General features: G+C 45.4%; 1 protein-coding gene across 1 annotated transcript in view; it reads right to left on the bottom strand.

Annotated features, from left to right (window-relative positions):
- Positions 1–1135: 1135 nt before the first annotated feature.
- LOC108575842 (gamma-aminobutyric acid type B receptor subunit 2) overlaps positions 1136–17730 on the bottom strand; it is a 68816-nt gene continuing 52221 nt past the window's right edge. The window contains exons 2-18 of the mRNA XM_017938753.1: positions 6657–6794; positions 6405–6572; positions 5963–6138; positions 5699–5876; positions 5357–5590; positions 5205–5265; positions 4901–5135; positions 4249–4489; positions 4009–4131; positions 3814–3924; positions 3430–3654; positions 3171–3353; positions 3009–3111; positions 2801–2936; positions 2234–2718; positions 1768–2157; positions 1136–1692 (exon numbers count right to left, since the gene is read on the bottom strand). Of these exons, the coding sequence (XP_017794242.1) occupies positions 1178–1692; positions 1768–2157; positions 2234–2718; positions 2801–2936; positions 3009–3111; positions 3171–3353; positions 3430–3654; positions 3814–3924; positions 4009–4131; positions 4249–4489; positions 4901–5135; positions 5205–5265; positions 5357–5590; positions 5699–5876; positions 5963–6138; positions 6405–6572; positions 6657–6794 (3702 nt within the window). The 3' untranslated portion in view covers positions 1136–1177. The remainder of the gene's footprint in view (positions 1693–1767; positions 2158–2233; positions 2719–2800; positions 2937–3008; positions 3112–3170; positions 3354–3429; positions 3655–3813; positions 3925–4008; positions 4132–4248; positions 4490–4900; positions 5136–5204; positions 5266–5356; positions 5591–5698; positions 5877–5962; positions 6139–6404; positions 6573–6656; positions 6795–17730) is intronic.

The following is a 17730-nucleotide window of genomic DNA, read 5'->3' as shown; positions in this document are numbered from 1 at the left end:
AGCACTTTAACGATTTTCTTTGGCTAGGCATGCATATCACATTCAGAACTCGCCCGTAAACTGTTCGCATCGAGTTATATTTCGCGTTAACAAAGAGACGTCGACTGTTTATTGTGAAAAAGTGAATACAATTTTAGACAACGGGGATGTAATTATTTTAAAAGCCGCTTATTGCGAACGCTTATCGTATGCTTCTTCTTGTTTAATATTTCTCGTGAACGCGTTTTGAGCTGTCTCGGAACGATCGAGACCAATCTGTTTAGAATGAATCACGTCGTTAGAGTGGCAAGAAGTTCGTTAAATATGAATCTTAATATAACGCGAACGCGTATTATTGCGACAAAAATTAACAGACGTGGATGTCTTATTTCCTCCTTTCATATCTTCTTTTTCCTTTCCTTTTTCATTTTGTTGAAAACGAAGTACGGTGTAACGTGAGAAAAAAGAAAAGAAGAAAAAAAATGTCGTCCCCCTGGAATGCAAGAGAAAATCCTATAAAACGGTCAAACTCTTTTCGACTCATACGTCTATCTTCTTCGAACTGCTAAACAGCGATAGCACGAATTTCGTACGCTATAAAATTATTTAAAAGGATTACGCACACTTACAGTGGTCAAAGTTAGATTAGACGCATACGCTAACATTTCATTTTTTTTCTACGTTCGTTTCGATACTGGCTATCTTTTTTTTTTTTTATATCGAATAGGATCGATGCAATGTTTTTCTTACGACGATCTGTGTAGTTCGTTATAAAAAACGGGATATCCTCAACTTCGGAACGGATACGTCGCTGCGACTGTCCTCCGTTTTCTCCGTCGTGTGTTTATGTGTACGCTGTTGTCCCTTCATTGAGACAAGAATTGAGAGACGTTTAGAAGAGAAACCGTCACCGTGCAGACTGTTTCGTTTGTACATAGTTTCGTTTGCGGTAGAAAAAAACAACATTCGACAACTTTCCCGTGCAACGGCATTTCGCAAGTGATTTGTTTGCATCCTAGGAGGAAAGTTGTTTGCTCGCGTAGGATGTCTGCGGTTTGGTTTCCGGTGGCGGACGACGCGGTAGAAAGGCCGTGGACAGATATATACCTATATGGTGTGTGTGTGTGTGTGTGTGTGTGTGTGGGGGGGGGGGGGGGGGGTCACCGCGTGAAATTTGAAACTAATCGTTGGAAGATCGTTAAAGGTATTCAACGATGTCGCATTTGATGGATATATTTGGACAGCTGGCCACGCTGGAGCCGTAGCCGGCCCTGGAGGAACTCTTGTGCCTCTCCGTGAGGAGCTTCTGAAAGATCGGCAGGATCGCCAGATCGAGCAACTCGCCATCAGAGACGGCACTGTACATCTTTGAGACGTTGACCGTGGAGCCACCAACAACGTCTGTACTGCTACCGGCTACTTCGGAGGCAGCGGTGGTCGCGGTCACGCCGCTGCCTCCGCCCCCCCGAGGATTCGCACTGGCGAACTTGTTGTTGTGAATAGTAGCGACATTTGGCGTGCTCTGGACATACTCGAGGCGGGCCTGCTGCCTAAGCTTCGACTCTGTTCGTCTGCACTCTCTTATTCGTCGAGCGGCGCGATGCCGGCATTCGACCATCGCCTGTCCTTCGCCACGTAAACGCGGGTACTTCTCCCGTGATTTCTCGGACACCGATCGCTGGATGATCGTCGACATGGATTCTTCGTATTTTTCTGTAAACGCGGAACATGCAAGTTGTAACATGGCGGAAATAGAAGAGGAAAAAAAATTGCAAATAGAGTGCTGACCGGTGTCGGAATAGCTCGCGCTGACCATCGCAGGCACGCTCGGGGAACTAGCGTTCTGAGAGTCATAGTGCTTCCTGTGCTTTCTCGCCGGGGGTGGTGTCTCCGCCGAGCCGTTGAGCATCGCGCGATGTTTCTCGCAACGATAGCCAGTGCTAGTGAGCAGCGCTCGCCTGTGACCACACTCACTGATCACGTAAGACTTGTCGAAGCCGGAGACTTCCGTCGCCTCAGACTTGGACACGTTCTCCGTTGAAATATAGCTGATGGAGTTAGCTGGGACGCTGGTTCTTCGAGTTTGGAACAGCTCGTGATGAGAATGAGTCATCCCGTTGTTCTTCACGGACGATCTTCTTTTCAGCAAATGATGAGAGGATGCGTTCGCCGCTGAACCTGTCAAGATGGTAAAACAGTAACCACCGTAGTGATGGTAACATGAGAGAATTGACGGGATATCGTTTTTTCTTACAGGAATGTCGATGCTTGGGTACGAATTGCAATGGAGGTGGAAGGATCGCCTGCTCAAGGTAGTTTTGCTCGTGAAGTTCACCGAAGGAAACGTTCTTCGCTGGCGGAGGCGTTGGAAGTCTGGACCTACTATTACGATCGTCCTTGCACCTGATGGGCTTTCCATGCCTGGGGATTTTCGTTTCCTCGAGGATAACAGCATCACCCTCTTCGACGATCTCGGGTACAAATTCGACGTTAGTTTTTCCGGCTTGTGGCCGCGTCTCCGGACTTCTATCGATGAGAAGGGGCTCGGTTTCTCTGGCAGAAGCAGAGGAACGACTTCTCCGTCGACCAGAATCATCCTGCGTGTGCTTCAGGGCCGAAGGTGGGGCTGTTGACGCGTTTTCCACGATCTCTTTCGTTGTTTCCTGTGTTTTAAGAACCAGAGGGACTCGTTCGCTATCAACCGCGATCGCTGGTACCTTGGAGAAGGATGTCTTCTTCCTGAGATCAAGAAATTCGGGAATACCATAGTTTAGAGCATTGTTTCGAATTGAAACGAAGACACAACGATCTTTCTACGCACTTGCTGGTGTGCTGCTGCTGCTGTTCATTTGCGGTTACGTTTGTATACTCGACAGCCTCTGGTTGAGAGATTGTGGTAGAATTTAGACTGCACATCGACACCGAAATGTCCGTGGTCTCTGTCGTGATGGAGAGACCTGCTATAAAATGATCAATGAAACGCATATTGGTATATCGAGACAGCGAATATCGCCGCCTCGTTTGCTTACCCTCTTTCTTAACCGCTGCCCCTTCTTGTTTCGGAACGGTCAATCTGTCCATCGCTTCTTGCGTGTTTGACGCAGCTTGATCATCGAGCCTCCTCAGGAACATCTACGATGAAAGTGTTGCTCGACGCGTCTCGTTTCCTCGCCTCGTTCATACTCACTTACCTGTAGCTCGGAATCTTTCTCCAACAATTGTTTTCGGAACTTTTGGTTGGCCAGCGTAGCTTCCTTCAGACGTTCCTCCAGTTCGCTGATGCTCGAATCCCTTCGCGTCTTCGACATCGGTCTGAGAGTAGCTCTGATTCGTTTGTCTATCGCACCTTGAGGATTTCTTCGCAGTTCTATCAGCTGACAAGGGGGAAAGAATGTTAGTGTTTTACGGTTGGAGAGAAAGAGGTAGGTAGAGAAGGGAATAGGAAGACACCTTTGGTACGAAAACCAAGCAGAGAGTAGCGGTGCTGCAAAATATAATGAATATCGCCAACATTATAAACATTGCGTCTTGTTTGTCAGCCAACACAAAACTTATGGCCGCTCCAGTGACGCACATGATCACGACGTTGTACACGCTCATTCCGACGTATTTACTGTCGTTCAGCGCTGGAATGCTGACGTGCCTGGTCTCCCATGCCAAGAAAGCGCCGAATATCTGGAATATTGTGAAAATCGCGTCTCGAAACGACTCGTTTGCCTCGGCTCAACTTTCTCAGCGTATTTTTCTTTTCTTAGTCGTGTCCTGTTCTGTCCTGTTCTGTCTTGTCCTGTCATGGTCGTCTTTCGGATCGATCGTTCGCTTACCATTACCTACCATTAAGACACCTTTGTACGCGTATATACATCCTAAATAAATGGTCATTCGGTTACTCTGACAGTACTCGTTTTCTGGTATTATGATGATATCTTCGCTGAAGGGATGGGGCTGAAAGCATGGGGAAAGTGGTTAACGCATCACCCTTCCAGTCTACGCCTTCTTACGTTTCTCGATGGAGATCATTGAGCTTACATAGGGTTCCATTTGCTTCGTTTCTCGGTAAAATGGATCCGCCACCTGCCACGTTGTCATAATTCCCAAATCGAGAACCAACAGTACACCGACCACCATGAACAACTGGTAATCCTTGATCACCTAAACGAGAGAGAGCGAGAGAGAGAGAGCGAGAGAGAGAGAGAGAGAGAGAGAGAGAGAGAGAGAGAGAGAGAGACGTTGGAAAGTAGGCGAAGAAGCGATCAAGGAAGCACTCACTTTCTTGTTCAGTTTAACATCGGTGAAGATCGAATGTACCCGCCATGTTTTCGAGAACATGGAACCAAAGGCCAAGGAGAAACCAGCCATCAGTAGCCATGCTCTGGCGGTGCAAATGTAAGGAAATGCCGTTACGCTGGACAGCTGCGAATCTAACCCAAGGAAAATTACACTGCTGTAGGTCAGCATGCATCCGACGATAATGAGGTTGTTTAAATGCGGCGATGACATTTTTATGTATCTGAAACGTCGAAGATGATCGAAGGTCGGACATGAGAAGGGAAATAGAGAAGAGATTAGGCGAGAGGCACGGGTAAAAAGAAGAGCTGTCACCACGGTCACGATCGTCGATTTTTCCTTTGTTTCTTTTCGTGAAGGAACAGGGTCGTCCTTTTACCCGTGCTACCCATTTTTTTTACGTCCCGTCTCGTCTCGTCTCGTCTCGTCTGGTCTGGTGTGGTCTCGTCTTGTCTCGTTTCGTTTCGTTTCGTTTTGTTTCGTTTCGTTTCGTTTCGTTTTATCTCTCGGTTTCCTGTGTACGGTGCTCAGGCACTTTCAACGAGCGGCGTTAGATTTGGTTGAGAAGCCGCGATGACGTCGCGACGAAAGAAAAAAGACCAAGGAATCGTTTGTTCCCCTCTCCAGTAATCACCTTTGGTTCCTATATTTAATATTGATGGCGAGAAAGATGGCCGCCATGACGATACCCACGCTGGCCGTGGATGTAAGCACGGCGTAGATCGTAATATTTACGGTGGTGTGTTCGATGATGTGAAGAGTACGATCTTTCGGTGGTGATCTGCCCCACCAGACCAATGGCTCGCCTTTGCTCAGATTTAACACGCCTGTCACGCCGTTGAATTCGCCGACTTTCACCTCTCTGTCGCCTGCGATACGAGAAAACGTAGGCGAATCTCACAGGAGATAGCGACAACCTCCTCTCGTTTGATACTCACTTTGAAACTGTTTCAACAGAATGTACGCTTTTCTCTCGTTATCGTAGAAACGTACAGGCCCCTGGAACATCAAGCACACACTGCTGCTGCTTTCAGAAACTCTTTCACGATCGCAACGAGTCGTTCGTCTCGATACTCTCGTAGGTACTGACCGTGACACCCTCGAAGCTGGTGTTCCTCAAAGCCTCGAGAAAAAGCTTCTCCCAGAACGCGTCCCTGTATCTGAAATCAGACATGGTCTGATTGCGACGGTAGTGCGTTATCCTGTTGGCCACGCGTTGTATAGCCAGAGCGACCGCCCATATACCGTCGTACGTGTACCCGTGGAATCTCGAGTACTCGTTGCCTCGTCTCGAATCGTACTCGACCCGATATTGCTCTGTCGTCTGAAAAACGGCCGCGGTTGTTCAAGGAAACGTGCAGGGGAAATGTCGAGCCGTCGTCGAGCGTTACCGGTAAGTTCTTTACAGCGAACGACCGATCATTCTACTCACGATCCCAGCTACAGTGTAACGTTTCTCCGTGGTGATGGGCAGCAGGTCGGTCAATATAGCGCCATGAAGAGCCATTGCGATTTCAGAGGGCTCGCAGCCACCTACGGGCCGCTGCCACCATTCCTCTGCGTACGTTCCCATTATTACCCATTGATACTTTCTTCCGAACATACCGAATCTGGAAAAAAGCCGATGCCTCGATCGACACGCACCATGCACCACGCAGCGTATCGCAGTACATATATCGATTTCGCGAGTACGCACTTGTACGCCTCGCAGAATATTCGCCTGGCCCACGATTCATTGAAGTTCCCTAAAATGATCCTAACGTCCTTCTCTTTCAGCTTATCGAGCGCCGTGGTAACTTCAGTGGCGAAGCTCTGCGTCTCCACCACTTCCATCCTGTAGCCGTCTAAATCAGCGACCAGTCGATTGTGCGCCTGGAAATAGGATGTAAAAGGATCCTGAAACGAGTGGTGAGTAGCGGCTGCAGGAAATTAAACGATCCCTTTATAATGCTTTCGGTCATCCAGACCGTTTGAATTATTAACGATGCATGTTGGACGGAAACGTAGGTAAACCGGCAGCTGCGCGTACAGTAGCAGCAACGGCATCCAGCAGGAAAGTTCCAAGCGTCGGAGAATTTCGCGATCGATGGAACGTAGAACGCGTTTCATTTTATACTTGTGGAATTCGAGCTACTCACCAGAGCGTATCTCGGCTCGTTTTGATAAATGGTACCGACCCTGGTCCAATTGAAATGCATCAGGAGGGCAACGCGAGGCGCGTTAAACGCATTCTCGGAGGGCACCACCCTAAAGAAATTCGGAAAGCTATTGCTGGTGAACATCGGATGCGTGTCTGCGTAGCTAAGCTGTAACAGAAAGAGATCTCGAAGGATTAAATTGGAGGGTAGAAGGCGAAGAAAGTGGACGATTAGCATCAAGTTTTCACTTACCTGCGTTAGACGCCAGTGTTTCGAAGCTTTGGCGATGGGATCCGTCACATGCGTGCAAGCTGCTCCGAATAGCATCACTTTGTGCGGTCCGCTGTGCATCATGTCGAAAAACGCCTTCACGCCAACGGCGGCGTTGCACTGCAACAGAATCGCTTTACTTTTCTAACTCGAACCGATTTTCATCTCGCGTTGTTCGATCAATGCGTTTACGCTTCTTCCGCGTCCATCTACGCAGCTAGTCCTATTTTCTTAGGTTGTCCCTTCTATTTTTATTTCCACTTCGTCCAGCGTGCATAGCAACCGCATTTGCATAGTATCAACCTGCCCGCGTATATTTTACGACGACGGCGACCGAGAAACACAGGTGAAGAAGAACAGCTCGGTAACAAATAATCCCGCGTGTCAAAGCGCAAAGCTTCCTGTCTCTCTGTCGAGGATACACTCGAAGACAATAGAAGGGAGTTGTATTGTGATTATTATATTTTCCAAGTGAAAGGAGAAGGCCTAGGTTGCTGGCAATTAGGTATACCTTGGAACAACAACAGTTTCGATCTCTTCTAACCGCATATACCAGCCTAGCCAGTCGGTACGTACGCGGAAGCGAGAGATACAGCACATGCACGCGACAGATGCGCCCTGGTATATTGCATTTCGATACCGCAAACGGCATACCGAGGCGTTGTCGGTGTACGTAGGGAATTAGCGATTCCTTGTGGATCGGCATATACTACTACTTGGTTGGCCCAGTGAACTCGTTTCGAAGCGTTTAAGCTGAAGTCGCTGATATTAATTAAACGTACGCCGGCCAGCTCTTTCTCTCTGCATTTTCGCCGGTAAACTTCGTTAAAGATTCCATTATCTCTCCATGTACTGTAACTGTGTGTCTACCATATGTATAATAGATGGTGTGTCGCTTGGTTGGTTGTTCGTCGACGCGCAGAAACGAGACCTTCTCTGGATGGTCTGTTATTAGAAGGATGGATCCGAAGGGATGCCGATCGATTGTGACTCGGAGCGGTGTGGAACGCAACGCGTTGGCTTCGGGCCATGCCGGCAGCTGACACACACCGAAAGGGGAAACGACGACGAACAATGGAAGAGGCCCGCTTTCTCGTGGCCGACCAACTAAAAGGAAACAAAACCGCCTACTGATCTTTACGCTAGCATACTCGACGCACGCACAGTGGAAACGCATGCTTACCCGAAAGCAAGCTAACTCGTTTAATCGTTGTCTTTAGTTAGCCTCAATGAATAGCTGGGATTTTACTATTTTTTCATATGGTGTTTTATCATTTTATACGTGCATATAGGGTGGATCGATCGGTTCAGGTCTGATACTTTACGTTACCTCAAACGTAACGTGAAGCTACGCTCGCTTAGTCGAGCAGTATTATCTGTTGGCTTGCACGCCACTGGACAAGAGGATTGAGGATCAACCTGGTACTATTACTTTCTTTTATCGTGATCGCCTGGCTATTAATTCCGCTCGAGTTCATAGTGAGATTCCACGAATAAGCGAAACAAAACGTAATTGCCTACTCTGGAAGTTCTCGTTGTCTTCGACGAGAGGAAATTTTCCTCGCGAGGAACGACGTGCATCCCGAGACGTCTTTAACATCGTATCGATTCTACTCGCAGGGAAATCATTGCCGGCCTCTCTATATCGTGCAATTCGATGAGACCAGTTTACGGACCGGGCCAATCCATTGTGTGAACTATCGAAGCTAAAATTCTATTATAAGTTTCTTGCCTCGAGATGAAGCGAGATATACTGGTGGTGGCTGCGTTATTCCGAGTGGTTCGCTGTTCCATCGAACTCAGGGAATTAAATATCCCCTCTTCAACGCGGTTATAGAATAAAAGAGTGCGAACGACCTTTGAAAAATTCGCCAAACCAGGGACAGTCTAATCGCAACAGAGTCGGGATATTGTGCAACCTTCGATGATCAGGTTGGTTGAATGTTTCTTGAATATCCGATCGGAAGGATAACAAAGCAACTTAATTCCAATGAATGGATATGGGCTGGTTCTATGCTACGAATATCGTTCAACGTTGATTTTGCATCGAGTCGCACTGCGACGCTCGTGATCGCAGTCACTGCAATTAAACAGGATTATTTTGTTTTATTTCGCGTACGGAAGAACATTTATCGCTTTGAGCTTAATCGATTACTCGTTGCGTCAAATCGAGGCACGATTAATAGCCCGTCGAGTATCTGATGTAATAGCCATGTGACGGTGAATTTGACGCTGAAACATCATTATAGAGCGTGGATTATTTTTTAAGGAGCGAAAAATGGATTTGCCGAGACAGACGGAGGGACAGTGTACGAAATAAACAAAAATGCCAACTGACGAGAACAGTTTCGTGCTACAATGATAAAGATTACGGAAAATTTTATTGGATCGTTCGCAGAGATAATTTTGTAGGAATGCTAAATTGTAAGAATAACTGTAACGAGTGCGTAGACTGGAAAGATGAAGGTGCGAATGAAGAGCAGGGGAGACCGGGGCTAGTTGTCTTAAGGGGTACGTAGACTGACTGTTAATTACATTGCACCGACGTGTGCTATACCGCGGAAATATTTATCTATTTTCGACGCCGTGATTGCACGTTGTTTGAGTTTTATCAGCGTTTATCGTAAAATTGGCTACCTAAGTAAATATTTTTTCTTCAAGATTTTATGTTTTCACGCTCTATATAGTTATAATAGAATAAATGTTAAAGGGATATTTTAAAGTTTGTTCATTAGACGACCTATTGAAACAGTTTCTTTTTAGTATACAAATAATTTAGGGTTATATTCTAATTTATCAGTTTATATTAACTTTTCGTTACTGAATGTTAGTTAATAACTTATTTATAAAGTTAGGTACATAACATAAGAACTATAGGTATATGTTTATATTTATGTTTCTCTACGTTTTTGTTGCTACTATAAAGGTTTAAATTGTGATTTTGTTGTTAGAATAGCGATTTTCATGTTTTGTTTAAAATTGATTAACTTATAAATACATTATAATTTATGTTTAATTTGTTGAAAACAAATTTTTAGTTTATTATTAAAATATCAGAGAAAGATAAGTAATATTTTATAATAAAACAACTTTATTGACATTATGTTACTTTATTACCACTAAAATAAGTTACAAATAACATTTTCTTAACCGATTGTATCTGTAGTCAACCTACCCCATACTGTAAAGACTTATACCTACCCCGGCCATGTGGCTGATTGACCAGCTTGCAAGATGTTAGAAAAAACGTTAAAATACCTTAGTTGTTATAACATTAAGTCAATTTTAATAATTTAATCAGGTAGTCAAATATATGTCTTACCAAATATATTAACCGTTATAATGATATTTCGCCCACGTAATTTATTAAAAATGGAAAACTGAAAAACTAGCCTACTAGCCCCGGTCTCCCCTATATCTCGTGTGAATAGGGGAGACCGGGGCTAGTAGGTGCGAATGATAAGTGTTTCAAACGAGAACGCGAGAGTATCGGGCGAACGAAGGGTGCATGACTGCCGAAAAGTTCGGTGGACGTGATTGGATGCGTTTTGAGAATGTCCGCGAAGAATGAAAGAGCTAGAGACATAGAGAAAGAGGGAATGAGTGAAAGAAAGAATAAAATAGGGGTGAATGAGACACGCGGGGATCAGAGTATCATAGAGCGAGAGACGCTGAGAGAGCATCAGAGAGCGCGAATTGTAGAGTGCCGAGAGTTGAGTAGAGTTAAGAGTTTAGAGTTGAGAGTGTTAGTTATTACCGATATAGTGTTAGTACTGAATTATCTTATATAATAAATTGTTATCGTTATTAATATTCGTGTACTGCCTGCCTACAATCAAACATTCCTATAATTTATCCGCGCGAATTTGGTGTGCCACGATCCAGGATGTTCGAAATGCATCTGGAAAAACATCGATTCGATACTGATCTTGGCGTCCTCGTAAAATTGGTAACTGCGCAGTCCGTTTCTTTGGGCGTTGCGGTGCGGCATCTTACGTAATGAAACAACCGTGGAAATACGCTCGTCGTTTTTGGATGATTTTCTTGTAAGTTGAGGGTGAGGGTTAAACGCGATCTAGAGCAACGGCTGGATTGAAAAAGTCACATGGACGGAGATAGCGCGTCGCGAGCACTTTCGAGGCTGCGTAAAAGTTTCGCGTTTATGGACCGTTTTAGTTGTGGAAATTGCACCGAGAGCGGAAAACCATAAAGTCGATCAAGTGAAATGAGAGCGAGCGAGCGAAAACTTTGTGCGTTCTATTCTACGGATGAAAGGAGGAACTCGCATGGCGGGAGAAACGGAGAGAATCCCACCACGTGTATTCAACGAGAAAGCCAATTAGCGAGATGGAAAGTTGAAATTCCAATAAAATTAGAAGCCCCAGGTGTATCAAGCGGATTCCAGCCCTTCTTTCGCTGCTTGATGAGTTGAAAGGGATGATCGTGCGCTACCTGTCGTCAACTTGACAGGACTCAATGTCTCTTTTAGTACGTTAAAATATTATGTATTTTCTTCGTTCCTGAGGAAACTTGTATTTGGTTAATTCGAATTCGATCGCAGAGACTGCGCTATTCGCTTACACTCGACGACGGAGAGCTAACTGAAATTTAAAAAGTTTTGCGGATTACAAAGTTTTATCGAATGGAGAAAGCCCAAGGTACGGATAGAGGGGAAGAATAATTATTTTGTTATTTGGCTTATTCAAAGCCGAGTGTAGGGTAATAAATCGCTCGGGAAGCAAGCGTGGAAGAAAGAAAACGTTCATTTTTAACAAGTAATCTTTGTCGACTCTGCGTCAGTTATCGCAGTCTACCCTATATGTACATATGTATGTGCATATAATATCTGCGGATCAAGTCATTTTGTTCACATTCCGAGGAACCGACTACCATTTGCTACTATCAGACCATACACTTTTAATGAAATTTAAGTCACTCGACTTTGTCACCAAATTGGAAACCGTAATCTCTCGATGACAAGTTAATTGTTTTTGCTATTCTCAATAAAATTCCTTTGTTTACTACATAGGCGAGAGGTTAGCTCGCTGTCACATTGCGTTTCGTTGGTTAAACGCGACACGTGTGGGTTATTGGTGGAAAAGGAAAAAGAGTTTCATTAGTGTGGCAGATGATTAGCGTGCTAATGAAATATTCACGGTTACATAAATCGAAATGCAAAGATAAGGGATTTGAGCGAGTATCCCATCGTGGATTATCCCCCGTGGAGGGAGGCGTTACAGCCATCGAAGCTAGATTGCAGTGTATCGTCCGGAATATCGTGTTGTTATATTATTCTCTTGGACGGTGACTTTCCTTGCTTTAGAAACGCAAGTCTGTTTATTGGATGGGATGACTTGTGGGTGGAATAACACTACACCTTTTTGTTAACTTAACAAATAAAAATATGAATTTATTGTAACGATTTGAATTGCGAGGTACGTCTATAATTTTCTCCTAAACGTTTCTTCACCAGTCCTTTGTCCTATGAGGCCTCAACTAGGAATGAATCGTCCCGTTACTTTGTCGCCCCGTCCAGAACGGTCACTCTCCTACGTCACGGCGACGAGAACGTTCCTTCCTCGCTTGGTCGTAACGCTCAACCAAGCCAAGTAGCCCACAGATGTCGGGTGTTTTATACATATGTTTTTTTTTTGTTACGTGTCCAAGTGTAAGGTTGGGGATTTGAGATGTATCGTGTAGTGAGTAGAAAAAACCGGAAAGGGAAATTAATCACTGAATATTTCGGTACCGAACATGCAGGGCCGAATATGTACACCTGCATTGTGTGTAATCGGTGTAATTGCATCACATTAATGCGACAAGATGGCAGTTAGCGTGCTTGTGAAGGTGCTGGTTTGTTCGTTATCCTTTTTACTTGGACAACCATGATTTGGTAGTCCGGTCGCTTTCAAAACTTCAAATAGAATCGTGGATTACCAACGAATTTGTGTGGGCGTTCGGGGCTGTTCTGCTTATATCTAGCAATATGTGAAAGGTCAGTAGGTGCGCGTGTATCTGGTGTGCATATTTAAATGGTGCGCGGTGATAAATTCGAGTAACGACCTTTGTAATTTTCCGATGGCCGCTCGGGTGTGCGCGACCGAGCAATTGCTAAGGACGTTCGATCGTGTCATTTCCAGCGAAGAATATTTACGCGTCCTCTGCGAATTATAGAGCAGGAATTTTCGCATGGTTGAAACTTGCGGGAAGAATCGCGAGCGGGTTTCCTTCGAGTTGGAAAAAATCACGAACACGCGAGTTTGTTCGTGCGAATGATTGTCCGCCCCGCTTTCGAATATTTTCTCTCGAGCGATTTCGCGACGAGGCAATAAAGGTTCCGGACTACCGAAGGTCTAAAGGGAACGGGACGAGTCCAACTATCGGGAAAATAAAAATCAATCGTGTGTCGTGGAAAATTAGTCTCTGGTTGCGTCGAGTGCCAATATGTATTGGTTCGTTGCCACGCCTTGTGTATTATGCATCTTATTTGGCCAGGAAATTGTTCGAATCAAGAAATATTCATAGATTACTTTGTACTATTTCGTCGCTGTATATAATGGCACGAAGGCTGCGAGGAGAACAGTTGTCTAATCTTTGCTTATCGTTTGTCGTAATAATAGTGCGACGACTTCAGTTAAAACTGTGTTTAAAGCGAGACACTCGTTTAGACTTCGGGGTGTGGGCAGATCTCGAAATGTGCATCGATAAACGTTTCCACTACGGTCCGATGCTCTTACTAATTTAGAGAGAGAGAGAGAGTGTGTGTGTGTGCGTGTATCGAAGCAACGGGGAAAAGTAGTTGATTTTACTATCTGGACTCTCCGAGCTAGACACTTTCTTCGAACGTGTGCTGCCTCTCCTCTGCTCCTTTTTCCCTTCTCTTTTCGGTCTTTTTTGCTATGTTTTTTCTCGCGTTTTCCAAACGAAAAGAAAGGCGAAAGAAACGCAGTGTCGGGGCGGGCTTTAACGAGACGTCAACCCGACATACTGTTGCAACTCGCGGAACGTGCAAAGTGGACAAGAGAGAAAGGGCGAATGAAACGAAAAAGGGGAGAGAAGCGCAGGAGAAATTCAGGAGAAACGCAGAAGACACGAGTGAGCTAGTCCACGCGGCAAAGAGTTTTTAGTCGGCTAAATAGCCTAGAGCTATTTCCAGCGTAGAGCTCCTTCGTCGTTCTTCGCATAAATTCTGAACAAGTCTCGATTTTTGTTTTACTTCGGTTCACCCTAGCGACAGCTGAACTCTCTTCCTTCAAATGCTACCTCCTTCTCCCCATTTCGAATCCCCCTCCCCCCACTCGCCACTTCTCTTCCCACCCACTTTCCTCTTTTTTCGGCATCCTCCCTTTTACGAATTATTCCAGATCGTTTTCGATAATTTTAAATATAACGTATCGTCGATCGCTTTTCCAGTTCATTTGCCTAGATTAACGGTATTCAAACTGAAATTTACCGTGCAAACGTATCTGGTGAGCTTAAAACGCGTAAAAAATGACGTGTTCATGTTAAAGTGGTATTCACGATGTAGTCGATGTAACGAGGGAGAAGGATACGCGGTTTCTTCATACAAGAAAGTACGCAAAGGTCGACTACGTCCGCAGAAGGATCGAGGTTGATCGGGATGTTGGATTAGATCGAGATATTTGGAGGCGGGTCGGGCACGGAATTCTTTTCGATTCGATTCGGATGGAATGTAACGGATCTCCGTCAGTATCAGGACACGGAGTTCCGATACGCATCGAGCCGGAGCCGAAGTGATTTTTCGAATTCAGTTAAACTTGCGTTTGTTCGGAATTTTTAATCGGAAAGTTGAGATTTCAGTGAAACGCATATTATTGGTAAAGTGCGCAATTTTTCGAGGATATTACGTTGCTTGAAACGCACATGGTTAATAAGGGAGTCTTTAGGTTTATCATCGGCGAGCGTATCGCGGTTGTGAAAACATAGAGCAGCCCCGTGGAAAAAGGGACGACCTAGATCGACCTAACGAGCAGGCTGGAATGGATTTTTTTGAAAGTTAACAGGATGGGGCACGAATGTCTCCCTTTTTATGCCGTTCGTTTGTTCCTGAAATCCGTCACCGGACTTTTTTGCAGTCCAAACTTTGCCTGATGGAAAATCGGGGCTCCATCCGTAGTTTAGACAGAGAGAGTGAGAGCGGAAGCTCGTTTTCCGGGGAAGAAAGGCTGGCGTGCGAAAGAAAAAAAGGGCGGCTTTGAAGCGGCTCGTGCATAGAAACGCGTTTCCACGACTACTAACTTTCGCCGCTTTATCTTGCGTTCGTTCGGCTGCTCTATGGTTCCGCACGGGGAACGAATCTTTCTCCAGTCAATTAACGCGGACGTTCAAATTGCAGCGTTCTTTGTAAAAAAATGGGCGGGTTGGAACGTTGCGGAAACTTTGTCCGCGATTTCATACCTAACGGATTATCGATCGCGACTCATATTTTATACTCTTTCCGGTACTCGGTTGGTTCGCACGCATACATACACACATACGCACAGAAAGAGTTTTCTCGGCGAGCCGTTGTTCGTTTCCAGCGATCTTTCTCAATCGCTTTTGGTGCCCCGTGACCTTTCCTACTGACACGCGAGTCATATATCGCATATGCAGCCAAGATTTTGGATTTTCATGGGTGAAAAAACACACTGTGGAAGGGAATTGCCACGCCACGGACGAAACTTGCAGGTAAATAGCATTTCAGATTTTCCGTCAACGACGTGCATCCACGCAGAATGCGCGACACAATGGCGCGTTTAAACCGATTTAAATTGCGTTATCGTTTTAAGTCTACCGCGAGCCACTCGTTCGAATGACTGGCTCGATTAACGTTTCAAGGAATAATAATGCGATTTGGTTAGGTCGCGCAATCGCAAAATGCTAGCCGTTATTGCACTATTGTTGTTCCCTCTTCTATACAGGGTTAAACTGGTAAACTGACTAAAGAACAAGCAATGATCGCGTTTCGTAATCGCGACGCAGAATGTAACGTTGAAATAAGTTGTCGCATAGACCATGATGGAATTAAATTTGGCGTGCGCCGCGTAAATTTTCCTCTCTTACTGCCCGTCGAACTTTCCCGCAGGGGGGCGTCTAAGGGCGTCCGGGGCTTGGCGATCCCCCGGGAAAAACCCGAGCTGGTTTACCATTACCGAGAGGAGTGAGGTCCCTCCACCGGAAGTGGTGCTGGTGTCCACCCACGCACATCCCACCGATGATGTAGACGGTACCTCGGGCCGGCCGGCCTTTCCAAGCCACGTCGGGGGCTGTGGCGGGCATTCCGCCCTCCCCTGACCATCCGGGCTGGGCCAGCAGGGGTTCGTGCCAGTGTGGCGCGGGCACCTGCGGCCACAGCACCGGGGGCTGGCCGGGTTTGGTGTAGGATTCGAGGTGGCAGTGGTTAGGCCCTTTTTCCAGGCTCCGACGTGTGGGTTGCGAACAACTCCGGGACCAATCTGGAGAATTGGTAGAGTGTTGGAAAGTCGCTCCGTGCCACCCGTAACGCGGGGATTCCTCCTCACAAGTGGCCCTTAGACGGGTAGGTGTTCAACCTGTACCCTTCGAGGGTCTAGTTGGGCAGCCGCGCTGATTGGGCGTATCCTAATCCTCCGCCATTGGGGGCCGCCTGATTTTACGGCGAAAGCTAGGTATCGGACGTTAAACTACCACGACACTGCCCATCGAACTTGGTGAATTACGTCAAATATACTCTGCTGGCTAAAACGTGGCCAGCAAAGTTTTCCGAATTTTACCGATGGGTGGTAGGATCAGACGGTTGGAAATTTTAGGACACGGTTCAGTGTCCATTTCTCCAGGAAATACACGATACGACAAATCGCTCGCGGCTCCGCCGTTTCCTTCGAAAGAACCGAACGCGGCCGGTTTCTTTCCCACGAGGGACCTTTGATTTTTTCTTCACCGAACTACCGCCGCCGTTCTACAAATGAGAATGATAAACTCAAATGTAATTTAAACATCTCGACGTTGACGAACGAGTTTTTCTATTTTGTCGAGAAACGCTGGAATGCGGCAGGACAAATTATTCGTGCATCAGCAGGAGAAATCTGGCCTCTTTCTATTTTCACCTCTATCGACAGCCATACGTTAGCTCATGTCCTCCCACCAGACACTCATTGATATCGCGGACACGTAACGGACGAGATAATCTGTGATGGTGAAAGAAAGCGAAGTACATATTATCTAGCTGTATGGAAATGTTTCTACAGGTAAATGGGGAGTATTCCGTTTATGGTTCTTCGAATTCGTCTACATTTTCTACGATATTTCCCTCGTACTTTCCAATTGGTCGAAAGAATGGAGGCGTTCTCGCGAACTGGGAATCGCGGAAATATGTTGGTTTCCGGTTAATTAACGTCGAATCCGCGTTTCGCGCTAGTCAAGCACTCTCCATTATCTATCTGAAGCCCCAGTTCAACTATCGTAATCCTATCGCAATTAGTAGAAGGGCGGCTGGGTATGCGGGGGTGAGGGGTGAGTTGGTGAATTGCGTACACCTAACGAAAAGGTGGAATAAAACAAAATATTGCAAAGGTAATAACTTTGTTATTGTTTATATATAAAGGCATATTATCTGTTTATATAGTTTTAACAAAATTTAAAAATAAAGCCAATTTTTAATAGAAAAACCAAACCGTTGCCGTTCGTGATGTCCTAAATGTCATGGGGTAATCACGGACACTACTTATTTGTTTACAAAAGTCGCTTAAATAGCCTCTAGATGTGCTCTGACCATCACTGCACTTTTGCAACAATCGTAACACATAATCCAATCTTCGGTTGGAGAGTTCTCGTACTTTTTTTTACAATAGACACAGTAATATTCATCTTCGTCATTTTCAGCGTTAACTTTCTTTTTCTTTATTTTATTTTCCTTTCTTGGTATTTCTTTTTCTGTGTGTCTCTATTTTCTCTTGAAAATTTTCAAAATTTCTCACTATTTTACTTCTAGACAGTCTTTCGGTATCATGACAAACGTTCGAGATTGCCCCACACAATTCGTTCGTCATTACCTCATAAGGTGAAAAACGAAAACAAT

This window comes from Habropoda laboriosa, unplaced genomic scaffold, assembly GCF_001263275.1.
Source record: "Habropoda laboriosa isolate 0110345459 unplaced genomic scaffold, ASM126327v1 scaffold18, whole genome shotgun sequence".
Taxonomy (NCBI): domain Eukaryota; kingdom Metazoa; phylum Arthropoda; class Insecta; order Hymenoptera; family Apidae; genus Habropoda; species Habropoda laboriosa.
Note: the sequence above shows the minus strand (reverse complement) of the source record. Positions and strands in the feature narration are given on the sequence as shown.